This window comes from Varanus komodoensis, unplaced genomic scaffold (assembly GCF_004798865.1).
Source record: "Varanus komodoensis strain SLA01 unplaced genomic scaffold, ASM479886v1 scaffold21, whole genome shotgun sequence".
Taxonomy (NCBI): Eukaryota; Metazoa; Chordata; class Lepidosauria; order Squamata; family Varanidae; genus Varanus; species Varanus komodoensis.
The window spans coordinates 15554049-15576772 of record NW_025335589.1 but is presented as its reverse complement, the minus strand read 5'-3'; the positions used below and the strand labels follow the sequence as shown (position 1 = coordinate 15576772).

Here is a 22724-nt window from a genome sequence, read left to right as displayed (position 1 = left end):
TTTAGGTGGAGGGGACAGGAAAACCTGTTCCTGTCAGCCCAGTTGCATAAGCCCAAACCTGAATTCCATTACTAATAGAATTGTCTATTGTGACACTTCTCCCATGCCGAAGGCAAACTGTTCACTTTTATATATAAAAACCCATGAACTGACTTGGCTTGGCATGGACTGAATAGTCCTTACAAGTCTTTGAGCATATGTTCACACTTGTCAGTTGGACACATTCTGCCTACCCCATCAAAATGAAGCCATGTCGACAAGACAAAAGTAAATGAACTTGGCCACTGTAGCATTCTGTAGTGGTTTGCCACTCTTTTTCAGGAGCAAATGGACAGTCCTTTTGCCACCATTGCAAACTGCACTGGCTGTCATGGAGGGAGAGGGCATAGGCAGTCCATGAGCTGTGTGGCCCCAACCCTTTCTAGCCAGTTAGTTAGAATAGCTTCATTCTCTCTAGTTCAAGCTGCCTCTATCCAGGCTTTGGTAACACTCATGCTGAAGATGAAAAGAAATGCTCTCTAAGACAAATCTGTTTATTTGTGTGAACCGGGTCTTCAGGGACTAGTGTCTTGCAGCCAATCTTTTAAAATATTTGTTTTATTTGCAGGTGTTTGAAATGCTTATTAATCCTGGAGACAATATTCTTTTGGATGCACCCTCCTATCCTGGGACATTAGCAGCTGTGAGTATTCTGCGGCAATAGAAGGAAGACTGTGACCTTGAAGGATGCTGGTGGGGATCTTTTCTGCACTTTTAAACTCCTGTGTTGTAGTATGAATGCTGCAGTGAGCTGAAGGATTTTTTATCCTTCCTTGAGCTCTGGGTAGTTCAAGGCAGCTAAAGAATGTTCTTCAAAATGCTAATTTAGGCTTCGTAAAGTTTTCTTCTAAATGTGCATATTTTTCATAGTCCCCGATTTAGCCAAGGACTAGAAGGGCAGGATCAGCATAGTTTTTCTTTGAGATACGCAGTTGTGAGAGCGGTATAAGTTCTACAACTCTACGAAACTTTCCCACAGGGACTGCTCCTTAGAAATGCATGGGACTCACCATTCAGGGTCCCCAAGTATTCTTTTTTGCATTGCTGAATATCCAAAAGGTTACACCTGTGATCAGAATGATGTTTGTGCTGCCGTGTTTCATAAGGAGGGGGAACACTCAGGAAGGAATCTTTAAAGTGGAACTGTGGCCTGATTTGCATGCCCAAAACATGCCTTTACTGTTTCTTCCACCCTCCCCCACCTGATACTCTACAGATGTTTCGGACTTTCACTCCCATCTGCACTAGGCAGCATGGGCAATGCTCAGCACTGTTGGGAACTGTAGTCCAAACCATCTGGAAGGCACATAGTTCCTCACCAATAAACAATATTTGATTAGGCTCCTGGTGAGCTGAACTGTGCTTGAGCAGGGCCTGCAGTCAATTCTGCAGTCATGTCCACACTATTGCCCAGACCCCATGGCCACAGGGAGGGGTCTGGCCTGACTCCAGGGACAGCCTTCCTCACACTGTGGACCAAAGTAGACGGAATGGTTGGCGGGTCTTTAAACAAATTGTTAATGCGTGAAGTGGGGGAGTAATTTTCTTTGAGATCACCACATAAAGGGAGGAGTGCTTGCATTCTTCCTCCACCCTGTGGTCCCATCAGATAGCTACCCCACCTCCTTCCCACTAGCTTCGGGAGGGATGTTCCCATTGCATCATAGTTGGAGAACAAAGGGGCAATCCTTCCCTCGTATTTGCTGGAACCCCACTGAAAATTGGAGGGGGAGCATGCCCCTCATTATTTTTTTAAAGCACTGACTTGGCTTCCAAAGGCATGCTGAGTGCCATGCCTGAGAATTCCACACTTGTGCAGACACTAAAGAGGCAGCCCGCACATGCAAAAGCCAGCTTTGTGTCCCTGCGGTGTTTCACATGCACCTCATGCATTCAGATGAAATACACTAATGCATAAATTCACGGATATGCTGGAATAAATGCTGGAATAAATCTTAGACCTGTCAATATTACATATAATAGTTCAGCATTTCCTGCTTCTACAAATCATGGCGGGTGTCTTGGTGATTTATTACTTGACTTAGCGTATTATTGGCAGAGTTTTTTCATCGTCCATTCCAGGGGGGCAATATAAAACCTGAATGCAGCCACATTTCATTTAAAGCCTAATAAATGAAGAGCTGCTTAGTGCAGAGAGAGGAATTGCACACTCTTTATTTTGTGCGCACTCTTCTTTAATTGCCCACACCTTCCTATTTTTTGTGCCCACAGAAATTTTAGTTCTGTTGCTCCATGCCTTGCTCTCAGAGCAGTTACCTGCTCTTACTATGTGGTGGCTGTTGTTTTGGGTTGAGTTGTGCAGGTGTAGTGGCTGCAAAGAGCTAAACAATAAAGACAATGATATGTGATGACGTTTGCAGCATGTGCAATTCATGACTTGACAACAGCCATCGCACAGACTGTCTTACATTACATTTCTATACTGCCCCCTAGGCAGAAAGGCTCTCTGCGAGGTTTACAGAATTAACACATAAGCAAAGATAAAAATAAGGACAAATTTTATTTGCATGATGGACAGTGAAGATGGGTACATGAGTGAAATTAAACATGGTTGGTTAATTTACAGCAGGGGCAGGGGCACACTACTGTCTCTACCCTGACGCCCACATGAGTTTCTGGTTTGGTAGTTGAGGGGCTGCACGCACATACACATGCACACACAGGTCCACAAATGCTACCCTCCTCTCCACCCTTCTCCACAGATTGTGCTGTCTTTGCTGCTAGCAGCAGCAGCAGCAGCAGCAGCAAAATTGTGCTCTGTATGAGGGTCTATGAGGAAGTGAGCTAAGGGGGTCTTTGCACTCTCTCCCACAGCAGTCTTGATACATACAAGGATGTCTACAGGAGGGCTGGAGAGATGGCTCCTCACCATTTAGGGGGCTACTGACACCACAGGAATATGGCAATTTACAACATGCATAACTATTTGTTTTAACCAAATGTTCTCTCTTGTTGCCTTGTGTTATTATTTTTATTGAAACAGCTGAGACCATTGGGCTGTAACATCATTAATGTCCCTAGTGACCAACATGGAATTATTCCAAAAGCCCTGAAGGACATTCTCTCCAGGTGGACTCCGGAAGCTGCAAAAAACCTCAACAGTCATGTCCCCAAATTTCTTTATACCATTCCTAATGGTGGGAATCCTACAGGAGCCTCATTGACAGCAGACCGCAAGAAAGAGATCTATCAGGTATGTCAGAGTCACAGCTTGGGTAATATACTCTGTAATTATTTAAAGAAGATTTAAAGATGAATTAGCGCATGCACTACCAAAGCACCTACCGTGAAAGGATGGAGAAGGGACTTGCATCTTACAAGGCCTCTTAGGAGGAGGATCCAATGTATCTTGGCTCATTCTCTACACAAGAATACATAGCCCTGATCATAAGCTCCACCCGTGTTGAAAGCAGGTCTCAAAGTGAAATAGGGGATGACCTCTCCCATTCAGGCTTGGTCAGCATGATTTCTGAGAAGGGTGAAGTGGATAGTGCTACCAAAACATCGATGGATTCTACCATCCTGTCAGTATTATCCAGCCATGATTTTAAACACTTTAGAATTAGCATTAGCAGGATTAAATAGTGCATCTAGTATATTTACAGTATCTGTTCAAAACTTTGAATAGTCTATGATGTGCTGATGTGTATGACTGTTTATGGTCATAAAAGCCCACCTAGACCCGAAGATGGACTTCAAAGGACCTGCCCTCTGGCCTGCCATGAAGGTCAATCAAGTACCAGGGCCATTTTGGTGGTAGTTCCACACCTTTACTCAACAACTCATTTCAGCTTTGTCTCATATTGCTGACACACTTTTTATTCTAATATAGTTTAATTGTTATATTCTAAAGATTTTTCTTGTTAACCAGAAAGCTTATTGTAAGACAGGATAGACATCTGCTAAATAAACAGATGCCTGCAGTTAGCATGGCTGAGATCTGAAAAATTCAATATTCCTGTCTTTTTTTCCCCTTCTACTCAGATTGAACATAATTTTTAGCACAGGGAACTCTTCAGTATATGGTTAATTATTTCTTCAATTAACAGATACAGTTTTAAAACCTGTGATTAAAGCATTACTTAATTAAACACAGACAATCTGAATATGGTACAGAGCAGTCTGATCCAGCAGACTTCCAAACCCAGGAGTGCATGAATTGTTTGGGCCAGAACAGGGGGTGAGGAGGTTATCAAGGTTTGTCAGTTAATGTAGTGAACTTTCCCAGGCAAAATAGGTTCTTGAAAGGCTGCCAAGGCCTCATGACCTTCAGCTTGTTAAGAAGGGCACCAGAGGTAATGGCATGGAAGCTGTCTTCCCAAATAATTCTGTATATAAGAAAGTGCTTTTGCTTAGAGAATCACACTCTTCACCTCATCTTTGTATCATCTTAAGTATACTCAAACCTAAAGCAGGGTGTATTGGCTAGATCAAGCCCTCATGGTCAGAACAATGAACATTTGTAAATTTGAATTTAGACTACATTCTGTAGAAAATGCATACATAGAATCATAGAATAGTAGAGTTGGAAGAGACAAAAGGACCATTGGGTCCAACCCCCTGTTCAGTGCAGGACTCCAAGTTAAACCATCCCTCTCAGATGTCTGTCCAGTTGCATCTTGAATGCCTCTAGTGTGGGAGAACCCACAACCTCCCTGGGTAATTGCTTCCATTGTCGTACTGCTTCAACAGTCAGGAAATTTTTCCTGATGTCTAATCAGAATCTGGTTTCCATTATTCCATGTCTTGCAATTGGGGATGAGTGAGAAGAGCTTTTGTCCTTCCTCTTTGTGACAGCCTTTCAAATACTTGTAGGGTGCTATCATATCACTCCTTAGTCTTCTCTTCTCACAGGGCTTTGCTTTCAGTCCCTGAATCACCCTCATTGCCCTTCTCTGAACCCAATCCAGCATTTCTGCATCTTTTTAATACTTAGGTTCCCAGAACTGGACACAACACTCCAGATGAAGCCTAACCAGTGCTGAGTAAAGGGGAACTAGTACATCAAGTGATTTAGAAGTGAGATCTCTAAATCATTCAGCCTAAAATAGCATTTGTCCTTTTTGCAGCAACATGTCCTTTACCTACCATATTTTTTGCTCTATAAGACGCTCTTTCCCCCCCTCAAAAGTAAGGGGAAATGTCTGTGCGTCTTATAGCGTGAATATGTGTGTGCAGTAAGTCCGTCAGATGTGCAGCCCATGGGGAAGTGATGGGAAATGTGCCTGTGATTATGTGCCCATTTGATTCAGAATATTTTTTTTCTTGTTTTCTTCCTCTAAAAATTAGATGCATCTTATGGTCAGGCGCCTCTTATAGAGCGAAAAATATGGTACTTGGATCAGGTTCTTCCATTGAAATTAACCAGGAAACTGTCATTTTCAAGAAAAGTGGTTGTATATCCATATGCCTTTTAAACATTGCAGCCTTCCAGATGATCTTTGACTCCAATGATTCAGGAAGTTTTAATCCATCATATGCAGAGTTTTCCCACACTTGTCTCAACCATCTTATATTAAAAAAACATTTAAGATATCAGCTCCTCAATGAACTCATTTTTCTGCTGATAAGAGGAAACTGTTTAGGAACATTTCACTGTTTCTGCTGCATTCAAATCACTGTATTGCATTTTAATCCTTTATTCTCAAGCTTTATGGCAAACAAATGTCCACTGATCTTGGGATCAAGACACTGTGTGTGTGTGTGTGTGTGTGTGTGTGTGTGTGTGTTTCATACCTGAACTAAAATTAGGCTTGGATTCATCTGGAACATCTGAAGGCAACTTGATTATGTGAGAGGGCAGGATAAGGAAAATTGGACTGCATGGAAGTTGGAGTCATTCTGATTTATTTAGTTATTTCTTAGATTTATATTTCACCTTTTTTCTTTTAAAGAACTCAAAGCAGCTTACATCATTCTCCTTTTGCAATCAATCTTATGCCCACAACAACCACCCTGAGACTGGCCCAAAGTCACCTATTTGGCTCCATGGCTGAACAGGGACTAGAAGCTAGAGATCCTGAGTCCCAGGTCTGTGCTCTTAACCACTACACCACACTGACTCTCTTGATTTGATTGAAAGCTTTCATGAACTCATGAATGTATGGGTGTTTGTTTTGTTTTTTTCTTTCAGCTTGCGAGGCACTATGATTTCCTTATCATAGAAGATGATCCATATTACTTTCTTCAGTTCAATAAGGTGAGGCCTCAAGTTAGATTCACTGCTATTTAGATGTTTTCTGCATTGGAAAGAGTAGCAAAGTCTGCACTAAGTTGCATCCTTAATACCACATTCCAGAGTGATCTGACCCCACTCAGTAGCTTATTTTGTTCAATCATGGTACTTTTCTTCAAACTGCCTAATCAAAGGGACATTATAAGCCTCAGAGTAACATTCATTTTTATAGTAGTTATATGTATACAGCTTATCACAGTTATTATTTCCAATAATTAAAACCTCATGAAGTATTTCTGTGAAGAGAATTACTCACATCCTACTGAAGGCAAGTTAAAGGCACCATATAGGACAAAATCTATACTCTACATCTTGAGAAGCTGCTGCTAACAAGATCCACAATTTACAACTGCTGATAAAATACAGCAAATAACGATCAGCAGTAGTGTATTACTTTATTAAAGCCCACCTTTTTTCCTTCAAGAAACTCAAGGTATCTTATGTAATCTTTCTCCTCTTCTTAACTGTATCCTCACAACAATGCTGTGAGGTAGCCTAGCCTGAGAGTCAGTGACTGGCCCAAAATCACCCAGTGAGTTTTGTGGCCTAAAGGGGAGTAGAACACAGATCTCAGATCCCAGTGCAACACTCTAACCACTATTTTATCCTACACTAGTCTAAAAAGTTAGTCTCAAAAAAATCTAAATCTGAAATGGAAAGAGATTAATTTGGCCTTCCCTATATCTGTCAGTTTCACATGAGCTGAAAATTGCAGTGTAACATTCAAAGAAGCGCGTAGATGCAAATAAAGGGTAACTTTTTTCTAATCCACATTTTAGTCCAGGAAGTGAACATTAGATTGGGCCACATTCTTTAAAGTCAACCAGATACATTTTCCTTCTTTCATACTTAAAAGATAGTATTATGTTGTATGGCAACATCACTGAATATAGGGATCCTTTTTATCTGAACTGGTGTCCCTATATTCATCCATGCAAGCCCACCTGCACTTGGGACTAAAGCCCTTTAAACTTGGTGGTATTTATGCTTGAGTAAATTGAGATTGTACTGCTCATTTACTTCTTTATCATATGCTTCCATGTAGTGGAAGGAATGCCTAAGTCCCTGCTAGCCGTAACACATTGTCATTTCAGACTTTGCAGACTTCCTTGCAAAAGAACAAGACACTTAACTGTGGCTGAAGGCAGCTGATTTCAGGCTGGGTACAATGCACAAGTCCTGGAGGTTTACAAAGAAACAACATATTGGCTAAGCCGCAACTTGTCCGAGCTTTCACATGGCCAGTCAGTGAGCCGCCAAGGGGGGAGAGGGAGAGGGAGAGAGAGATCTATACTTTTCTATTGTATTTTACCCCTACATTAAGGTTAGGGGGTTATATTAAGGATAGCGCACCAGGGTAGGGTTAGGCCAATGGTGGCAAACCCATGGCATGCATGCCACAGTGGGCAAGCAGAGCCCCCTCTGTCAGCATGAGAGCCAAGTTGCCCCAGCATCGCCCCAGCAACCGAGCATCAGATAACAGTGCACATAGTGGCTATGCACATGGCTCAGAAAGGAGTAGCCAGGCAATGATGTCATAAGCCACGACTCATTCGCCGCGACTCATTCAAGCTTTCACATGGCCAGCCGGTGTGCTGCCAAGGAGAGAGAGAGAGAGAGATTTACTTGGACTGGCTGTGAGGTGTTTTTCCTAAACTAAAACCTCAGTTTTCACGTTTTATTGCAGTGTTGGCACTTTGCAAAAAATACGTGGATTTTGGGTTCCAGTTTGGGCACTCAGTCTCTAAAAGGTTCGCCATCACTGGCCTAGAATACTGGGGGCCACAGAACATTCTAAATATTTGATCCATTGTAGGAGAGGAGGAAAAATGTAAAGGACATCACCAGTCCTAGAGTGAGTATAGAATAATGGGGAGAAGGTCATCATAAGTGATGGTGTAAGAGTAACAGATAGAAGTGGATGAGTTGCAGTTTACCTTACTCCAAAATTCCTCATGTTTTTCTCTGCTTTCCTGCCTTCTCCATCACTTGACAGACCACTCATCTCTGCATTCCTCCATTCTTTGCAGAAAACCTGAACCATAAGGAGGAAGAGTGTGTGGAGGGGCAGCAGGACTCCCCACGGGTAGAGCCATGTTGCTGTGTAAATAGGTTGAAAACACTAGATTGGATCCAGGATCTGTCTTCTGAGAATGGAAGGGCTCTGCCCCAGCAATGTCTACAGGAATCCTCCATCTTCCACATCACAGCTTACCCCATGCAGCATGGTCCCTGGCCCTCTGAGCTGTATTTTCAGGACTAAGGTGCTGCTGTGAGGAGGAAGGTGTATGGAGGTTCACTAGACCAGTTACATCTGCCTACATCTGAATGCAAAGCTGTCAATAAGAACCATTTTTAAAAAATAAAAACTTCCCCACATGATCCTGCTCTCCTTGGTGTTCTCTCCATGAAGCATTTACTCAGCTGCATTTTGAGGGGCTGCTTCTATCATTTTCCTCACAGGAGTAAGATTGTCTTAGTTGCATGTGGTTTTTTCCAGTTTTTGCTTTCCGTGCCCTTCCATACATTCCATTTCACAACCCCAAAGTAGTGCTGTGGTATAACAGAGCTATGAATTTACACAGGCTTTCATAGTGCTTCATCATGAAATATGGAAATAATGGCTCATTTTCTCAATTTTAAATGGCTGCAAAACACAGGAGAGACCCTAAAAGATAACATCATCATGCAAAGGACTTGGGAATTATTATGAGTAACAGGTCCCAGAACAAATGCCTCATGTAGAGAAGCCACATATTTAAGTGAAATTCAACTATGAACTTTTAATAACAAACTGTTTCATTCTTTTTTCAAGCCTTGGGCACCAACCTTTCTTTCAATGGACACTGATGGCCGAGTTATCAGAACTGACTCCTTCTCCAAGATCCTCTCTTCTGGGTAAGGAGAATGTCACATCTGAACCCTACAGTTACAGCAAGGATCTAATGATGAGGGTTCTGGGTTTTTCAGATTCGTGGGATGAAAACTTTGGGTGATTCCTCAAGCTATTGATATGACGCATACAAAAGAAATTAGACAGGCCACTGTGAGCTGGTCTCTCTCCTTTGACTTCCCAGCAGATCAAGGCAAGAGACTTCTAACAACAGTCTGATTATGCTAAGCTGGGCAACCTGGTCTGACTTTCTAATACAATGGAGTAATATGGAGGTTGTTAATAAGACACATCTATCAAGTTAATGATCCCTCTAATTTTATAGTTACTTCTGCTCATTCTAGGAAATTGATTCCCAGATGAATTCCCCTGCTCCCTCCTCACCAAGCAGGGTTGGATGTTTGTGGGCCAGATGGTGAGAGCACTGGACAATTATTTAATAGTCCACTAATCTGGCATCTAACCACTGGATGCCCCTTCTCTTCTGGCCATCCTCCCACAAAATAACAACAACAACAACAGTGTCTCCCCCTGAACCAGAGGCAATCTAGTTCTCACCAAATGGTTCAATTACAACTCATTGGCCTTGGCAATTCAGCTAAGTATTCCAACTCCTCCTTTCCTTCCTCTTCAGAGTCACAGTCTGAGGTATCCACCTTGGAATGCTGTATTTTGGGAGGAGGGCCGGTTCCTACATAAGCATTAGCTTCTTCCACCATTTTCAACAGACCAGTTCTTCTAATCACACATACTTTAGTACATAATAGTTTTATTTCTATATGGTCACAAGGTGCCGCAATTCAGATCACAATACTGTGGTTAGTCCTTCCTTTCACCTATTTTTCTCCTGGCATTCAATCTACCCCTGTAGAGATGGGGGAACAGTTTAAAAAAAATCAAACATCTCAGGTTAAGTCAGTGGGAGCGTTTTTAACCTCTCCATCCAGAGCACCGTGATCCCGGTCTTAACAGGGACTGTCCACATTTACAGGAAAGTAAGAAAAACTATCATGATTTGCTGCACTGTGGCCAATCAGCCCCATTCATTGTTTCATTCCACAGCTAAAGTTGCATGGACTCCAAGATATGTGGTCAGCTAGCACAGGATTGTCCTCTTTAACAATTCTCTTTCATTGTGTCAGAATTGAGATGACAGAAGTCAACAGAAAGACTCTGAATTGTAAATGTATATATTAATAGCATGTTTGAATAAGATCTTTTTTTTTCTCCTCTTCCATAGGTTAAGAATTGGGTTTCTAACTGGGCCTAAACCTCTTATTGACAGAGTCATTCTACATATACAGGTTTCCACAATGCACACTAGCACTTTCACTCAGGTAGGAGCCTTTACTATATAGAGATTCTTTAGGAGGAAACATCAGTATGAAAATCCAGTTGGGTTTGCTTTGCAGACTGGGGAGCCATCTAGAGTCACACCGAGAAAATCCTTCATTATTCATAGTTTTCCATTCCCAGCTCTTTTGTACTTTCATTTCAGCATAAATCTCATACGAGGTATTTTTTTAAAGAGGAAAGGATTACAAAGGTGTAAATACAGGCAAAGATGTTCAGAATACCTTCATGCTACCCTGCTACTTGTACTACATATTAAAAGTTCCTTATGAATTATTTAAGAGGACTGGATTTCATTTAAATAACTTTCAACCCTTGACATCTGTGATGCTAATTACCAACACAGCCTGTTAAGGGACATAAAGTTTTCTTCAGCTGGCCTCTTGTTTATTCCCTTTCTGTTGTTCAGGTTAGTAATTGAGAATGATGGCATGGGAAAATGGGACAAACAAGGGCCCAAGGCCTTCAGTTTTTGATTGAGGCTGTACAAATCACTCAAAATTATTCTTGACCTAATCATTTTAACAGAGTTATACAGGCAGAGCACCTTGAAATTGAGAACTGGCATATAGGTTTAATGATATTATTAAAGGAATTTAAAGGAGCCTAGATTTCAATCCTGTATAGCATAATATAGAATAAGCCCCACTGAACTTACTTCTAAGCAAGCATTCATAGAATGGCATGGCTTTCAGAAACCCTAAACGTTATGTCATTCTGTTTATTAAAGATAATTAACTGAAGCCTTTTTTCCAATAGATTATAATAGCCCAGCTTCTTCAACAGTGGGGACAAAAAGGTTTCCTGAACCATGTAGACAGGTAATACAGTGATACTTAATGATAGTTTGTTTACTTGTTCATCATTGCCCTCACACTGATTTAAGTCTGTATGTACCAAAATATCTAGCTAACTCTGAGTTTTGCAGCATACAATGACATTTTCTTCATAGGATTGGTTATAGACTTAGTAAGAGGAGATTGATTGAAATCCATTGGACAAGCCCTGCATGCACAACAAGGCAGCCCTGGGGTTGGAGAGTCTCAGCCTGTCACCATGACATCAGGGTCTCTTTTTTAGAAAGTCACCCTGCACAAGTACAGGGCAATGGAAACACCCAAGGAGCGGGTAGGACAGCAATATGCTTTTGCTCATGCACTCACTGTACACAGATTCTGAATGCCTGAATGAGGCTCATAACTCTTCCTTTGCATGGTTAGCTAATGCACATGGATGATTTCTGGGCAGTGAGGAATTAAAGCCAACCTCCGTGTGCAAGCTATTTTGTGCAGAGCAGCCCTCTGTTTATATGAGATTTATGTTTCCATTATAAATTCAACCATGCCTTGTTTCTGCCATTGGCATTTTAACAAAACAGAGTCTTCTCGCTGATTATTTTCCTATTTTGTTTTTCAGTGTGGTGGATTTCTACAAGAAACAGCGGGATGCAATGCTTGCTGCGGCAGACAAGTGGCTAAAAGGTTGGAGAAAGTGATAAATGCTTGAATTATAAAGCATCATTTTCCTGTGTATAACTGAGGAAGGTGGGAGGTTTAGAGCAGAGATGCTGAATCTCTTTCAACATAAGGGCCAGAGTCCATTTCAGAGAAACTCTCCAATACTGCATTCCGGGATGGGTGGGACTGAAGGCAAAAGGGATGGAACCAAAAGCACTAACATATTTATGCATTAAACTCTTACTGCCAGTAAATAAGCCATGGGAGAGGCATGGCTTTTGAGCTGGACAAAAACTGCACAAATGCTGGGTAGCCACCAAATGATAGGGGGTTGGGGTCAGGGGATGTCTGGATTAGGACCTGATGTTCTACATCTCTGGTTTATGCAGAGTATCATGTAAGGAGATATGCACAGCAGGTGTTCAACAGAACTTCATGATGCTTATAATGACATTAGAAGAGCCATGCTGGATCAGAGCAAGAATCTATCTAGTCCAGCATTTGGTTCACACTGCAGACAACCAGCTGCCCACAGGAAACATGCAAGCACACACCTGCCCAAGTTCCTCAGTAGCCGGTATACAGAAGCATGCTGCCTGATACTGGGGATACCATAGAGCCACCAGGACTCGGAGCCAGTGAGAGCCTTTTCCTCCATGGATTTCCCTAGTCCCTGCTGAAAGCCATCCAGACTGGCAAGAATCACTCCATCTTGTGGAAGTGATTCCATAGCTGAACCATGTGCTGTGTGCAGAATTTCTCATTTATAGTTAAAAAATAGAATATTTGACTACATACATACCTGCTGAGAAACTCTGAGGAACTTATTTCCATGGGCACACAGGATTTCAACCAAAGAAATCCAGTCCTATTGCAGAAATGAAGTTATATGTTACTTTGTTCACCACTGCCTAAGGAGAATGTAGACTTCAAATGGTTTCTTGTATTCCAGGATAAGACTGAAGAAGTGAACACATGGCTTGATGGGTACCTCCAGTGCTATTCTAAAGTAGCACCTTAAACATGCCTGTGTTTTCACCTGGCTATTTGTTTCTCTCTCTCAAGGCCTAGCAGAGTGGCACTCACCTGCCGCTGGAATGTTCCTATGGATTAAAATTAAAGGAGTTTCTGACACACAGGACCTGATCATGAAAAAAGCTTTAGACAAACAAGTATGCAAAATATTTACTATATCTAAATATGTACTGGGAAAGAGGGCTCATAATAAATGAACAATTTCTAATATTTGAACAAAACAAAGACTCTAATAACTGAATTAGAAAGATTCCTCTTTAGGTGCTGCTGGTTCCTGGAAGAGCCTTTAACATTAGCAGTTCCGATCTGAGCCCTTATGTGAGAGCTTCCTTCTCACTGTCTACTCCAAGTCAAATTGATCAGGTGAGCATAGCTTTGCTGGACCATCTTGCCAACTACCTTATTAGACTTGCTATCTCTAAATCTACTTCTCTGTAAACGCAGTTAAACTTTTTCATCCCCACTTTCAGTGCTTTCCCTCCTGCCACAGGAAATGCAGGGATGCGATTGCCATCATCTTCCAATTACTCTGGGCCAGTTTGTGCATCTAAGGCCTTCTTTCATAGACATAGATGATATAGATATAGACTGATTGGCATTGACTCAATAATTGTTGCTTGCTGGGACAAGGACCTAGTAAGTTAATGGGTAAGAGCAGGAACAGCCAGTGTAGTGTCTGTTTTGGACTACAACTCTTATCAGCTAAACCCAGCATGAAAAATAAAAGGTACAACATTATGGAATGGTAGTTCAAACAGCTGGAAGGCCCTACGTTTCCCACCCCAGGGTAAGGTGACCTTAAAGCCATCTTCCTTTCTTATGTACCAGAAGTGTACTTTCCACTGCAGGCACACGTGACATAGAGTTTCTTCTGTATTGTGCAAGCGTATCCATACATACCACTTACATTTTTAGGTGTACCTCAAAATGTTCTGCAGGTCTCATTCTTCATCAAACTGGTTTGTCTATCAAAGTAGCCAACTCTGTTAATTTAGGTCTCTGTTTCCTCTGCATCAATCTGAATGCACAACAGCGAGGGGGAATTTCAGAGAATAGGAAAGCTATGTACACTTTTTTAATCCCACTCTGGCTCTTCAGGCACATGTATGGTAGATGGAAGTAGATACAGAATATGCACTTGGTCCTCCCATTCCTTGGAATGTCCACTGCATGCCTGCACATCTGTTCATGAGTTCACATTGGTAGGAGAAACAGTAGTATCCAATGTCAGTCTGACCCATTCCATTCATTTCAGTGGGTCTTTTAAAAATATAACATTGCATACAAACTAGAATAACTAAAACTATATTGAACCCTGTGTGACACTTTCATGTGCAGACTCAGGGCCCATCCTTGACTGTCCCAGATCCCAATGATCTTCCTCATTTTTATTCCTTTACACAGGGGTTTCAAAGATTGGCTGAACTCATCAAAGAAGCTGTATGATTTCCCCATGTGGACATTGCTTAAAAAGCTAGAGAAAGTTCAAGAGAAACTCCATTTGGGTTTCCAACTTTCTTCAGAGTATGCTGTGAAGTGAAATGTATGTGTTTTACTTTTTCTTCCTATTGGAATGGTTATTTTGAGGCTGTATATTAACATCTCAGAACACTGAGTTAAGGTAATATATGTACTTACACACTGATTAACTAATCTGCCATGGGAGTGTTACTTGAAGCAAAGAAAACACCATCTGCCAGCAAAGAGTTTAATATCTTTCAGGCTCTACAGTGCTGATATTTGTCTCTTTTTATTCTGCCTGACATTGAGCATTATGAATTTCGAGGCAAGTTCACATTTGCCGGACTGAAATTAACTCATAAAATCTATCCCTTTTAATCTTCTTGTGTATCTTTTTCTGTTCCTCATATTTTAATCAAAAATATTCTGAATTAACCATATTCCACACTATTACATTGCTTTGACATTTAAAATGGACACAAGTTTTAAAGGATTTTTTTAATGTTCTTGGCAGAAAGGCAGGGTACAAGTCAAATATGTGTTACTTGTGCAGAATTAAAGGCTGTTTTGATACCATAAGCAATTCCTCATCACCTTGTTGCTTTGAAGGCCTTGGATTAAAGCTGCAATCTTGTGCATACTTACCTGAGAGTAAGTATACACAGTAAATGAAACATACTTTAAGACAGACATATAGACAACGCTTATGCAAGTATTGGTCCTACTGGCCACTTGCCTATGACAGTAATAGCTGTTTTACAAGAATGTATTTTTGCCTCTTCACACATGCACACAAACAGAAGGGGTGTATTTGTATATATGAACCTCATCCACAAGCCAAATCCAACCCTTTGGAGCTATCCAAAAGATTGTAGCCCAAGCATCAAGTATTTGGTGGTTTCTCAGCTTTTGTGAATTTCTCCCCTTATTCAAAAATGTTGAAATGTCTTTCCTGAGGCTTCGTTACTAGCAAGAAGAGCTTTAAGCTAAAATATGTTGAAATTGGTGGTGTTTTGGCCTTTGGTCCTGCAAGTCATGGGAATGTGTTCCCTAAGTGCTTCTCCGACATTTGGGCCTCAGGAGAAAGGAATTCAATACCCTTCCAACCCATCTGGAGAGTACCAGGTTGGTGAAGGCTGCCTCAGAGTTATCCTAGATGCCTCTAACAATACCCCTTTTGTTCTGCTTCCAGTTGAAAAGGGCAGACTTCCAATGTTCTTGGAAGTCTGTCCATTCTCCCACTTTGTTTCTAGACTAGCTTTTTTCAGAGACAGAAGATGCTAGAAGCAAAATGGAATCTAAGTCCAAATATGACTGGACAGCTTGGACTCTTATGTGCCTTCCCCCACACTTTCCATCCGTCAGTCCGCAACAGCTACAAAGAGGATTTATCATATTATACGTTGACTTGCAAAAGCAACCACTCCTGTAAACTCGGAGGCCACTGTTGCTTTACAAACATGTAGGCAGCTGCTTTCAGTCATCTGAGTGTTTCACCCTTGCTCACGAGGAGGCAGAACGGAGTACTGCCAGGACTCCTCATATCCTGGGAGATCCCTGCTCCTCCACTCCTGATCCCCAGGAATGTCCCCCATAAACCACCTTCAAAATTGCACGTGACTTTGCAACCACAGCCAGTGTGGAAAAACATACACTGGCTGCAAGGTAGGCATTGTTAAGGTCAGAGCCCCAGCTCCACCCTGAAGGCACTTTTTCCCAGCTGGGGCTCCAGATTTTCCAATGGCCATCTAGACAACATCTAGCAGCCATAGGATTGTGCCTTTGACTGGAACATTTTTTGTGTCTGAAACCAGCTCAGATTTGAATTTCTGCTACTAACAATAGAGGAGAGAATGTGCATGGCTTTTTTTAAATTCGTGAGCATGTAGAAGAGAATCGTATAGTATAGAAAAGGACATTCTGTATATTGTTAAACATTTGTTACTTGTAGCCTAAAAAAAGGATCAAATGAATTGTTCCTATAGCAATACTATACTACAAACTGAAAGATTGGATCATTTTAAACTAATATCTTTGCATAGTTGCTTTTCTCTCACTTGTGGGATGAACTTTCAACAATTTTACCCTCTGGGTAAAGAGTGATTCTAAAATCTTGGAAATCAGTGATAAATATTTCAGTGCCAGTTTTACATGTGATAAACTGTTCATTTGCAGGCTGGAAACCTACGGGTAGCATATGTGGCCAGGATCCAACCAGAACAAAGAGCTGTTTCTTATATATAGGGACTTTTAAGATCTCCTCATTAAACGGTATCTCACAAAGGTTCCCTCCCAAATTCAGGGCGCCTTCTTGCAATGAAGAAGCACAAGTGCCAACTTTTACTAAGGGTTATTACACCTACATGGATGGGGTTAGAAGTTACCCAATGCTTTTCAGTAAACTTTACTTCTCTGTGAAAGTAGAAGTGAAGACAGGCAGACATTCTAAGCATTCTTTGCCCTGAAAACAAAGGGAAGTAGCAACTGTGTTCAAACTCTTCCACCACAGTTTAGAATACATTAATTTTTAAAACATACATTTAAAATGTTCACAATTTGAAAGGCCTGGGAGACTGACCAGCTGCTATCTATCATTCCAGATTACTAGCTTCTGCTTTTTTGATCATTGTGTTTTAAGACTCTTCCTTTCTCTCTCCACCTCTTGGGACATTTTCATACATGAAGCTTAAAGGGCTCTTGTGTCAATGCAGGTTTGTAATGCAAATATGAAGCACCACATGGCCTGGAATACTGATTGTATTACAAACACTGCCTCTCAGCTTTCATTTGTTCAAGAGCAACAATCAAGTCTTAACATAAATAATGCAACAGAAGCGCAAAACTGATTGTGAGGAAATGCTTCGAGCCATGCCTTTGAGGACACAAGGTCTGTTCTTATTTCTGAAGAAGATGTACCATACAGAAACAATAATTGCAACTTGAAAGTCTTGAGAGAGAAGTTGTGCTGACACGTCACATTCATCAAGGCAATTTTTTTAAGCATGGATCTTTGGACACTTGACACAACCAAGCACAACTTGATCTCCATTCTTTATGATATCATCTGACAGCGCAACAGAGTAATTTCTTGACTTTGTCCATAGCATGTGATCTGGGCCCACTCTGAATAAAAGGTGTTGATGCAACAGCCATAAGCAGTTAATTCGTTTTCAATGCTGTACAGTCTGAGGAATGCTAACTAGACAATTTGTTTTGCTCAATTATCATCTGAAAAATATAACTAATCCCATATTTGGTGGCGAAATATTTTAGATCACAATCCTAAGAGTCCTATTTGCACAACAGATTAGTGCAAATCCTAAGAGACTGAGCCTCTGGAGTTTGTTCAACCCGATCTGATGGGCAGAGGAGGGGGTGTTGCACTCCCTTTGAAGGAGCACCATGCATCTTTGTCAATTGAGACTCAGGTGCTCCCAGTGGCATGGGGTGCCTTCTGGCTATCTCTCCCCAGAAAGGGTGTGTAGGCTGGCTAGCAGCTGATGGGTTTCTGTAAAGTATGCCCTGGTGGTCTCTCAATTACTGCAATATATCTATATGGGGCTGCCCTTGCACCTTCAGCTTGTGCCAAAAGCAGCAGCCAGATTAATAACTGAGGCCCACAGACCCCAGTGTGCAGGGCCAGTTATGGTCCTCTTGCATTGGTCGCCTGTATGCTTCCAAGCCCAACTCAAGGTGCTGAATTTAACCAATGAAGCCTTACATAGCTTGAGACTACAACAGCTCCAAGGGCTATTCAGAGGGTAGCAACAATTCTCTTTGTTGATCCCCTATCTATAGAATGACCTTCCCACAGAGACCTGCCTACCGCCAACCTTGTCATCCTTTTGGCACCAGGTTAAGATGGCCCTTTATGCTGCAACTTTTAAAGATATGTGTTGCAATGAGTAAGGGTTGAAGGGCTTACTCATCCCAGGTGTTTTTACAGAGCTACGCTTCCTTGGATGTCCTTTTAGCTGGGGGAGCATTGTTTTGTTTTGAAAAAGATTAATGTTTGTATTTTGAGAAAGAGTAATGATATTGTGGTTGTTTTTATGAATGGTTGTAAACCACCCATGGCGTCAGCTACTGGGCAGTATAGAAATGGAATAAATAATAGTAATAATAGTTAAAGTTCCACAGGCACAAGTCAGACAGAGTAGGAAGAGGATGGAGGATTTAAGCCTTCAGTTCATCTTGCTTTAAAGTTGTCAGCTTGACATGCTTCACTCCATCTTGTTTAATAGCAATCAGGGAGTGACAGCAACTGAAAGTCTCTTGAATTCAGTGGATCCAATTCTCTCTCTCCATTTCCCTCCCCTTGGAAAGCCTCTTTTCACCTTCTGTGTCCTTGGAAGAGCAGCTACCATGGTGCTTTCTCTAGGGGCTGTAAACAGGAATGTAAGAGGCAGAAAAATGCCTGTAAAGAGGGAGAAAAATCCACATGCCAGTTTCCACTGGTACAGGTGATAGCTGTGTCTATGCCCCCAGAGACACAGAGGAATTCTCATGATTTTATGGCTCCTCAAAATGCCTTTGAAAAAGCCACGGGATTGCTCTTTTTCCTGTATAAATGGATCATTTTAACATTTCATTTATTTGGAAATGTTTTCCCAAACTAGGCTACTGCTATTCCTTTGATTGAATTAAATAAGGTGTGAATTTAGATTACACATTAACAGATGGAATTAAGATTCTGTCACTCTAAGCTTGATTGTTTCTGGGAGAACTTTTACACTTTAATAAAAGAGGTGTTTCTGTAAACTGAATTCTCTACTACCAGCTACTTAAACACACAAATTAATATAAAGCCAGAACTCTGATCTGATCTTGTGCCATGGTTACTATGGGAACTCTGGGAAAAATAGGTCAGATCTCTTCAAAACATCATATTATGCTGTCACCACATGGTCCTTGCTAAGGTTGAATCACAGTCAGCACTACAGCAAATTATGGGGCAATTCAGAAGGCAAAGCAACAAAAAACAGGCAAATGGTCAAGCACAAGTTATCAGTTCAATATGGTAACAAACTAAGACAGCAAAGGTCAAAGCACAGTGAAGCAGTCAGATACAATACACAGAGTCAAGCAGGAGTCCAAGAATCAATAGACAGAGGACCAATCACAAGGGATGGTCCAGAAAACAAAGACTAAGTCACTGGCACCAATACAACAATATTACTCCAACAGCAGCTAGGTTAAAACTGAAAGCTTATAATGGCAATTCTTCCTCAGCCCTCCCTAAGTCCAGAGGAGGGCCTTGCTCCTGAGGAGTTCTCCTTTGAAATCAAGCACCTCTCAAAGGAAGCCTTTTCTCCTACCTCTTGAGACCATTATGTTCTCAGGGCTTGGTAGTCACCACCCTAGAGACCAAACTCCCCTCTTGCAAGGCTGTTCTAGTGGTGCTCTGAGGGTCTAGGCTTCCCCAGATCCTGACCCAAGAGGCTCCTTGGCATTGCCTGGTTCTCAACAGCAGTTTCCTTAAAAAGCACTTTCCAGCTTCATTTTCCTAAACTGCACCAGCTAGCCACTGGTTTCTATTTGGTAGCATTTGTAGTTACTCTTCTGAACTTCTGGTCTCCCACCTGACCTGTAAGTCCAGCATAAAATGAACCAACTGCTGGACAGCTGAGGTGGAAAGGAGTCAACAAGAGAACCGGTAGGGCAATGAGTGAGGAACTGTGATGCGGAGAAAAGAGCTGGCAAAGAAGTAGGTTCCATGACAACTTGTTCTTCCCTGAAAGTTGAATTGCTCAAACTAAGAAATCAAGGCAGGATCAGAGATGTTTCAGTGCCAGATGGAAACCCATTGGTCCATCATGTCACCTTATCCCTAACAATCCAAACAACCAAAACTACAGCATTAAGCCATCTGCAATGGTAATCCATAGTCACAGTGAATATTGGATCAATAGCGACCTCTTCTGGCAAGTTACCAGAGTGGCACAGAGAATATCGCATAGTGCTTAGGCTCCCCAACATGGTAGATGACAGTGTTTTGGTCTGCAACTCTTACTGGCTCTAGCCGGCACTGTCAATAGTGAGGGATAATGGGAATTTAAGACCACAATACCTGGAGGCTCATATGAAGAAGCTAGCTTTCCAGTAATTTCCAGTGCAATTCTATCCATCTCTACTCAGAAGTAAGTCCCATGAGGATCTTTCTTCCAGTTAAGTATCTATAATATCACAGTCTGTGCCTGGACCACAAATGGGATGTATATTTTAGCAAACTAACATTAACAGTTGAATCTCTTTCTTTATCAAACTGCATCAAACTTTAATAAGCAAATTCTTTCCTTAGACGCAGCAGTATCTGTCACTGTTTTGGGTATTGATGTTTAGGCTGCATTATCTGTTTAAATCTTGTAGAAATGTATTAATCATGGTAAAACTGTGACAAATAAATATTACCTGGGTGCTTCTTTTATATCTCCGATCCAATTAAAAATGATTTACGTTAGCTGTCCAAATAAAAACAACTGTCCCCAGGAAGATATATTTCAGTGACATGTTTTCTATAGCCTTATTTTTTTTACAAGGAATTCATTACAACATAAAACATTGTTTTTGTATTATGTGAAAGGAAATCAATGCTTTGTTGCTGAAAATCTAGAGCACTAATGGATTGTTTTTTAACTTTAAGATCTGCAGAACAATAATTATCTTAATGTACTGTGTCAAGTAATCAAGAGTGAAGCTAAGACATATCTCTGCCCTGAATAAGGTCCACGTTCAAAGATTTTAACATACAACATTTAGTACTATATATAATAGCTGAGGCCTTAAGTCTGCCCTGCATCTCTGCTAGCATCCCATCATGCAACAACACATATGGAAGCCCGTATGATCCTAATGAACTTCCCCCAAAATAGTCTGAAGTATCCATGTTACCATACAGACTATCAATGCAAGCATGCCAATGTTAAAGATTCCATACAAAGTTTAATCATTTTGATCACAGAACCTGGAACACAAAAGCTATACCATTTCAATATATTGGGGGCAAACCAGAGGGTTAAATTTAAATCAAAAGAGGCTTGTGCACACAGTTAACTAATTGATTTTCCTGTGACTTTTTTTTTTTTTTTTTTGGCTGCTGCTGTGAAAGTTGTTATTGCTGGAGAATGCTGCACCCCAAAATAGCACACAGTTATTCCTATTTTTTTCATGCCTGTTACTGCTATTGCCCCCGTAATCTGCTGACACATTGATACCATTTTGTTCTCACTGCAGAGATGGATGCATGATCATAGCACAAATATAACACCCTCACAGCAACACATAGCCAATCAGATCAGTCTCTTTGTCAGTACCATTCTAGGCAAATGAAGCTTTCCCATTAACCTCATCCTGAATGTTGTAGGACTATTACCACTGCCCAAGGCCATCTGGCAAATGCCATCCTTCTTGCCATGCTCTGTCGATGGCTTCATGTCCCATCAGACTATTCAGTAAGACGTGGCTGATCCAACTGGTAAAGATCTGGCCTTTGCTAAGTGTTTCCAAACAATAGTTCCAATGTGTGAAGAGTGGCAAAAGTTACCTAATTACACATATCTGATTAATGCATTTCAAACAACACATACAACAAAATGGCTCCAAGCAAGCTATTCAGCTGATAAGCACTTATTGATGTCACCCAGAGCCTAATTATGCATCACTAAGCATTTTCAGGGGTTCAGCACTTAGCATTTGTCAGAGTTGGGGATATGGGCAGCAAAGATCCAGGCAATCAAGTCCAATAAGCCAAAATCAGAGCCAAGAGTAACCAAGTACAGTCCACTAGACAACAGCATAAGCAAGGCAGGGCAGGAGAGAGTAACTGGTAAAGCAACACAAACCAGAGAGAATACCTTGGGGCCAAGGCAGGAGCCAGAAGCAGGAGCTCAGGCGGCGGCGGCGGCAGCAACAAGGAAACAAGACACACCACAGCAAGCCAGGAAACATTTACTGCTGAAGCAGCCTCTGGAGGGACGAGCCAGCACAATTTCCCCAGGGCTCCCAGGTGGTGCTCATCAGAGTCCTAGCAGCTGCAGCATACTGAGAGAACAATCCTGCAACTACCAATGCTCCTATTCCAGTGCTCAGCCAGCAGATGGAGCCCCGAAGCGGCCTTAGATCCTGACCACGTTCCATAAGAAGACACCTAATATTTTTTTTAGATAGGTGGGTTAATAATTTCCTGAGACGTCGGTAGTGAACGGTATAAAAAGAGTTTTAAATAAATAAA

General features: G+C 41.5%; 2 protein-coding genes across 7 annotated transcripts in view; both read left to right on the top strand.

Moving 5' to 3' along the window:
• LOC123023816 (kynurenine/alpha-aminoadipate aminotransferase, mitochondrial-like) overlaps nt 1-17652 on the top strand; it is a 36797-nt gene extending 19145 nt beyond the window's left edge. For 3 of the 5 annotated variants that reach the window (XM_044430852.1, XM_044430851.1, XM_044430850.1), the window contains exons 5-14: nt 608-682; nt 3044-3253; nt 6194-6259; nt 9111-9193; nt 10429-10525; nt 11301-11362; nt 11958-12022; nt 13064-13170; nt 13295-13396; nt 14438-17652. In XM_044430852.1, coding sequence (XP_044286787.1) covers nt 608-682; nt 3044-3253; nt 6194-6259; nt 9111-9193; nt 10429-10525; nt 11301-11362; nt 11958-12022; nt 13064-13170; nt 13295-13396; nt 14438-14479 — 909 coding nt within the window. In that variant the 3' untranslated portion in view covers nt 14480-17652. Of the gene's footprint in view, nt 1-607; nt 683-3043; nt 3254-6193; nt 6260-9110; nt 9194-10428; nt 10526-11300; nt 11363-11957; nt 12023-13063; nt 13271-13294; nt 13397-14437 lie in introns of those variants that run through there. The other 2 variants (XR_006414812.1, XM_044430853.1) reach the window with 2 other exon arrangements.
• LOC123023817 (kynurenine/alpha-aminoadipate aminotransferase, mitochondrial-like) overlaps nt 11332-22724 on the top strand; it is a 31690-nt gene continuing 20297 nt past the window's right edge. The window contains exons 1-2 of one of the 2 annotated variants that reach the window (XM_044430856.1): nt 11332-11362; nt 11958-12022. The gene's annotated coding sequence lies outside the window, so the exon portion shown is untranslated. Of the gene's footprint in view, nt 11363-11957; nt 12023-14504; nt 14577-22724 lie in introns of those variants that run through there. The other variant, XM_044430855.1, reaches the window with a different exon arrangement.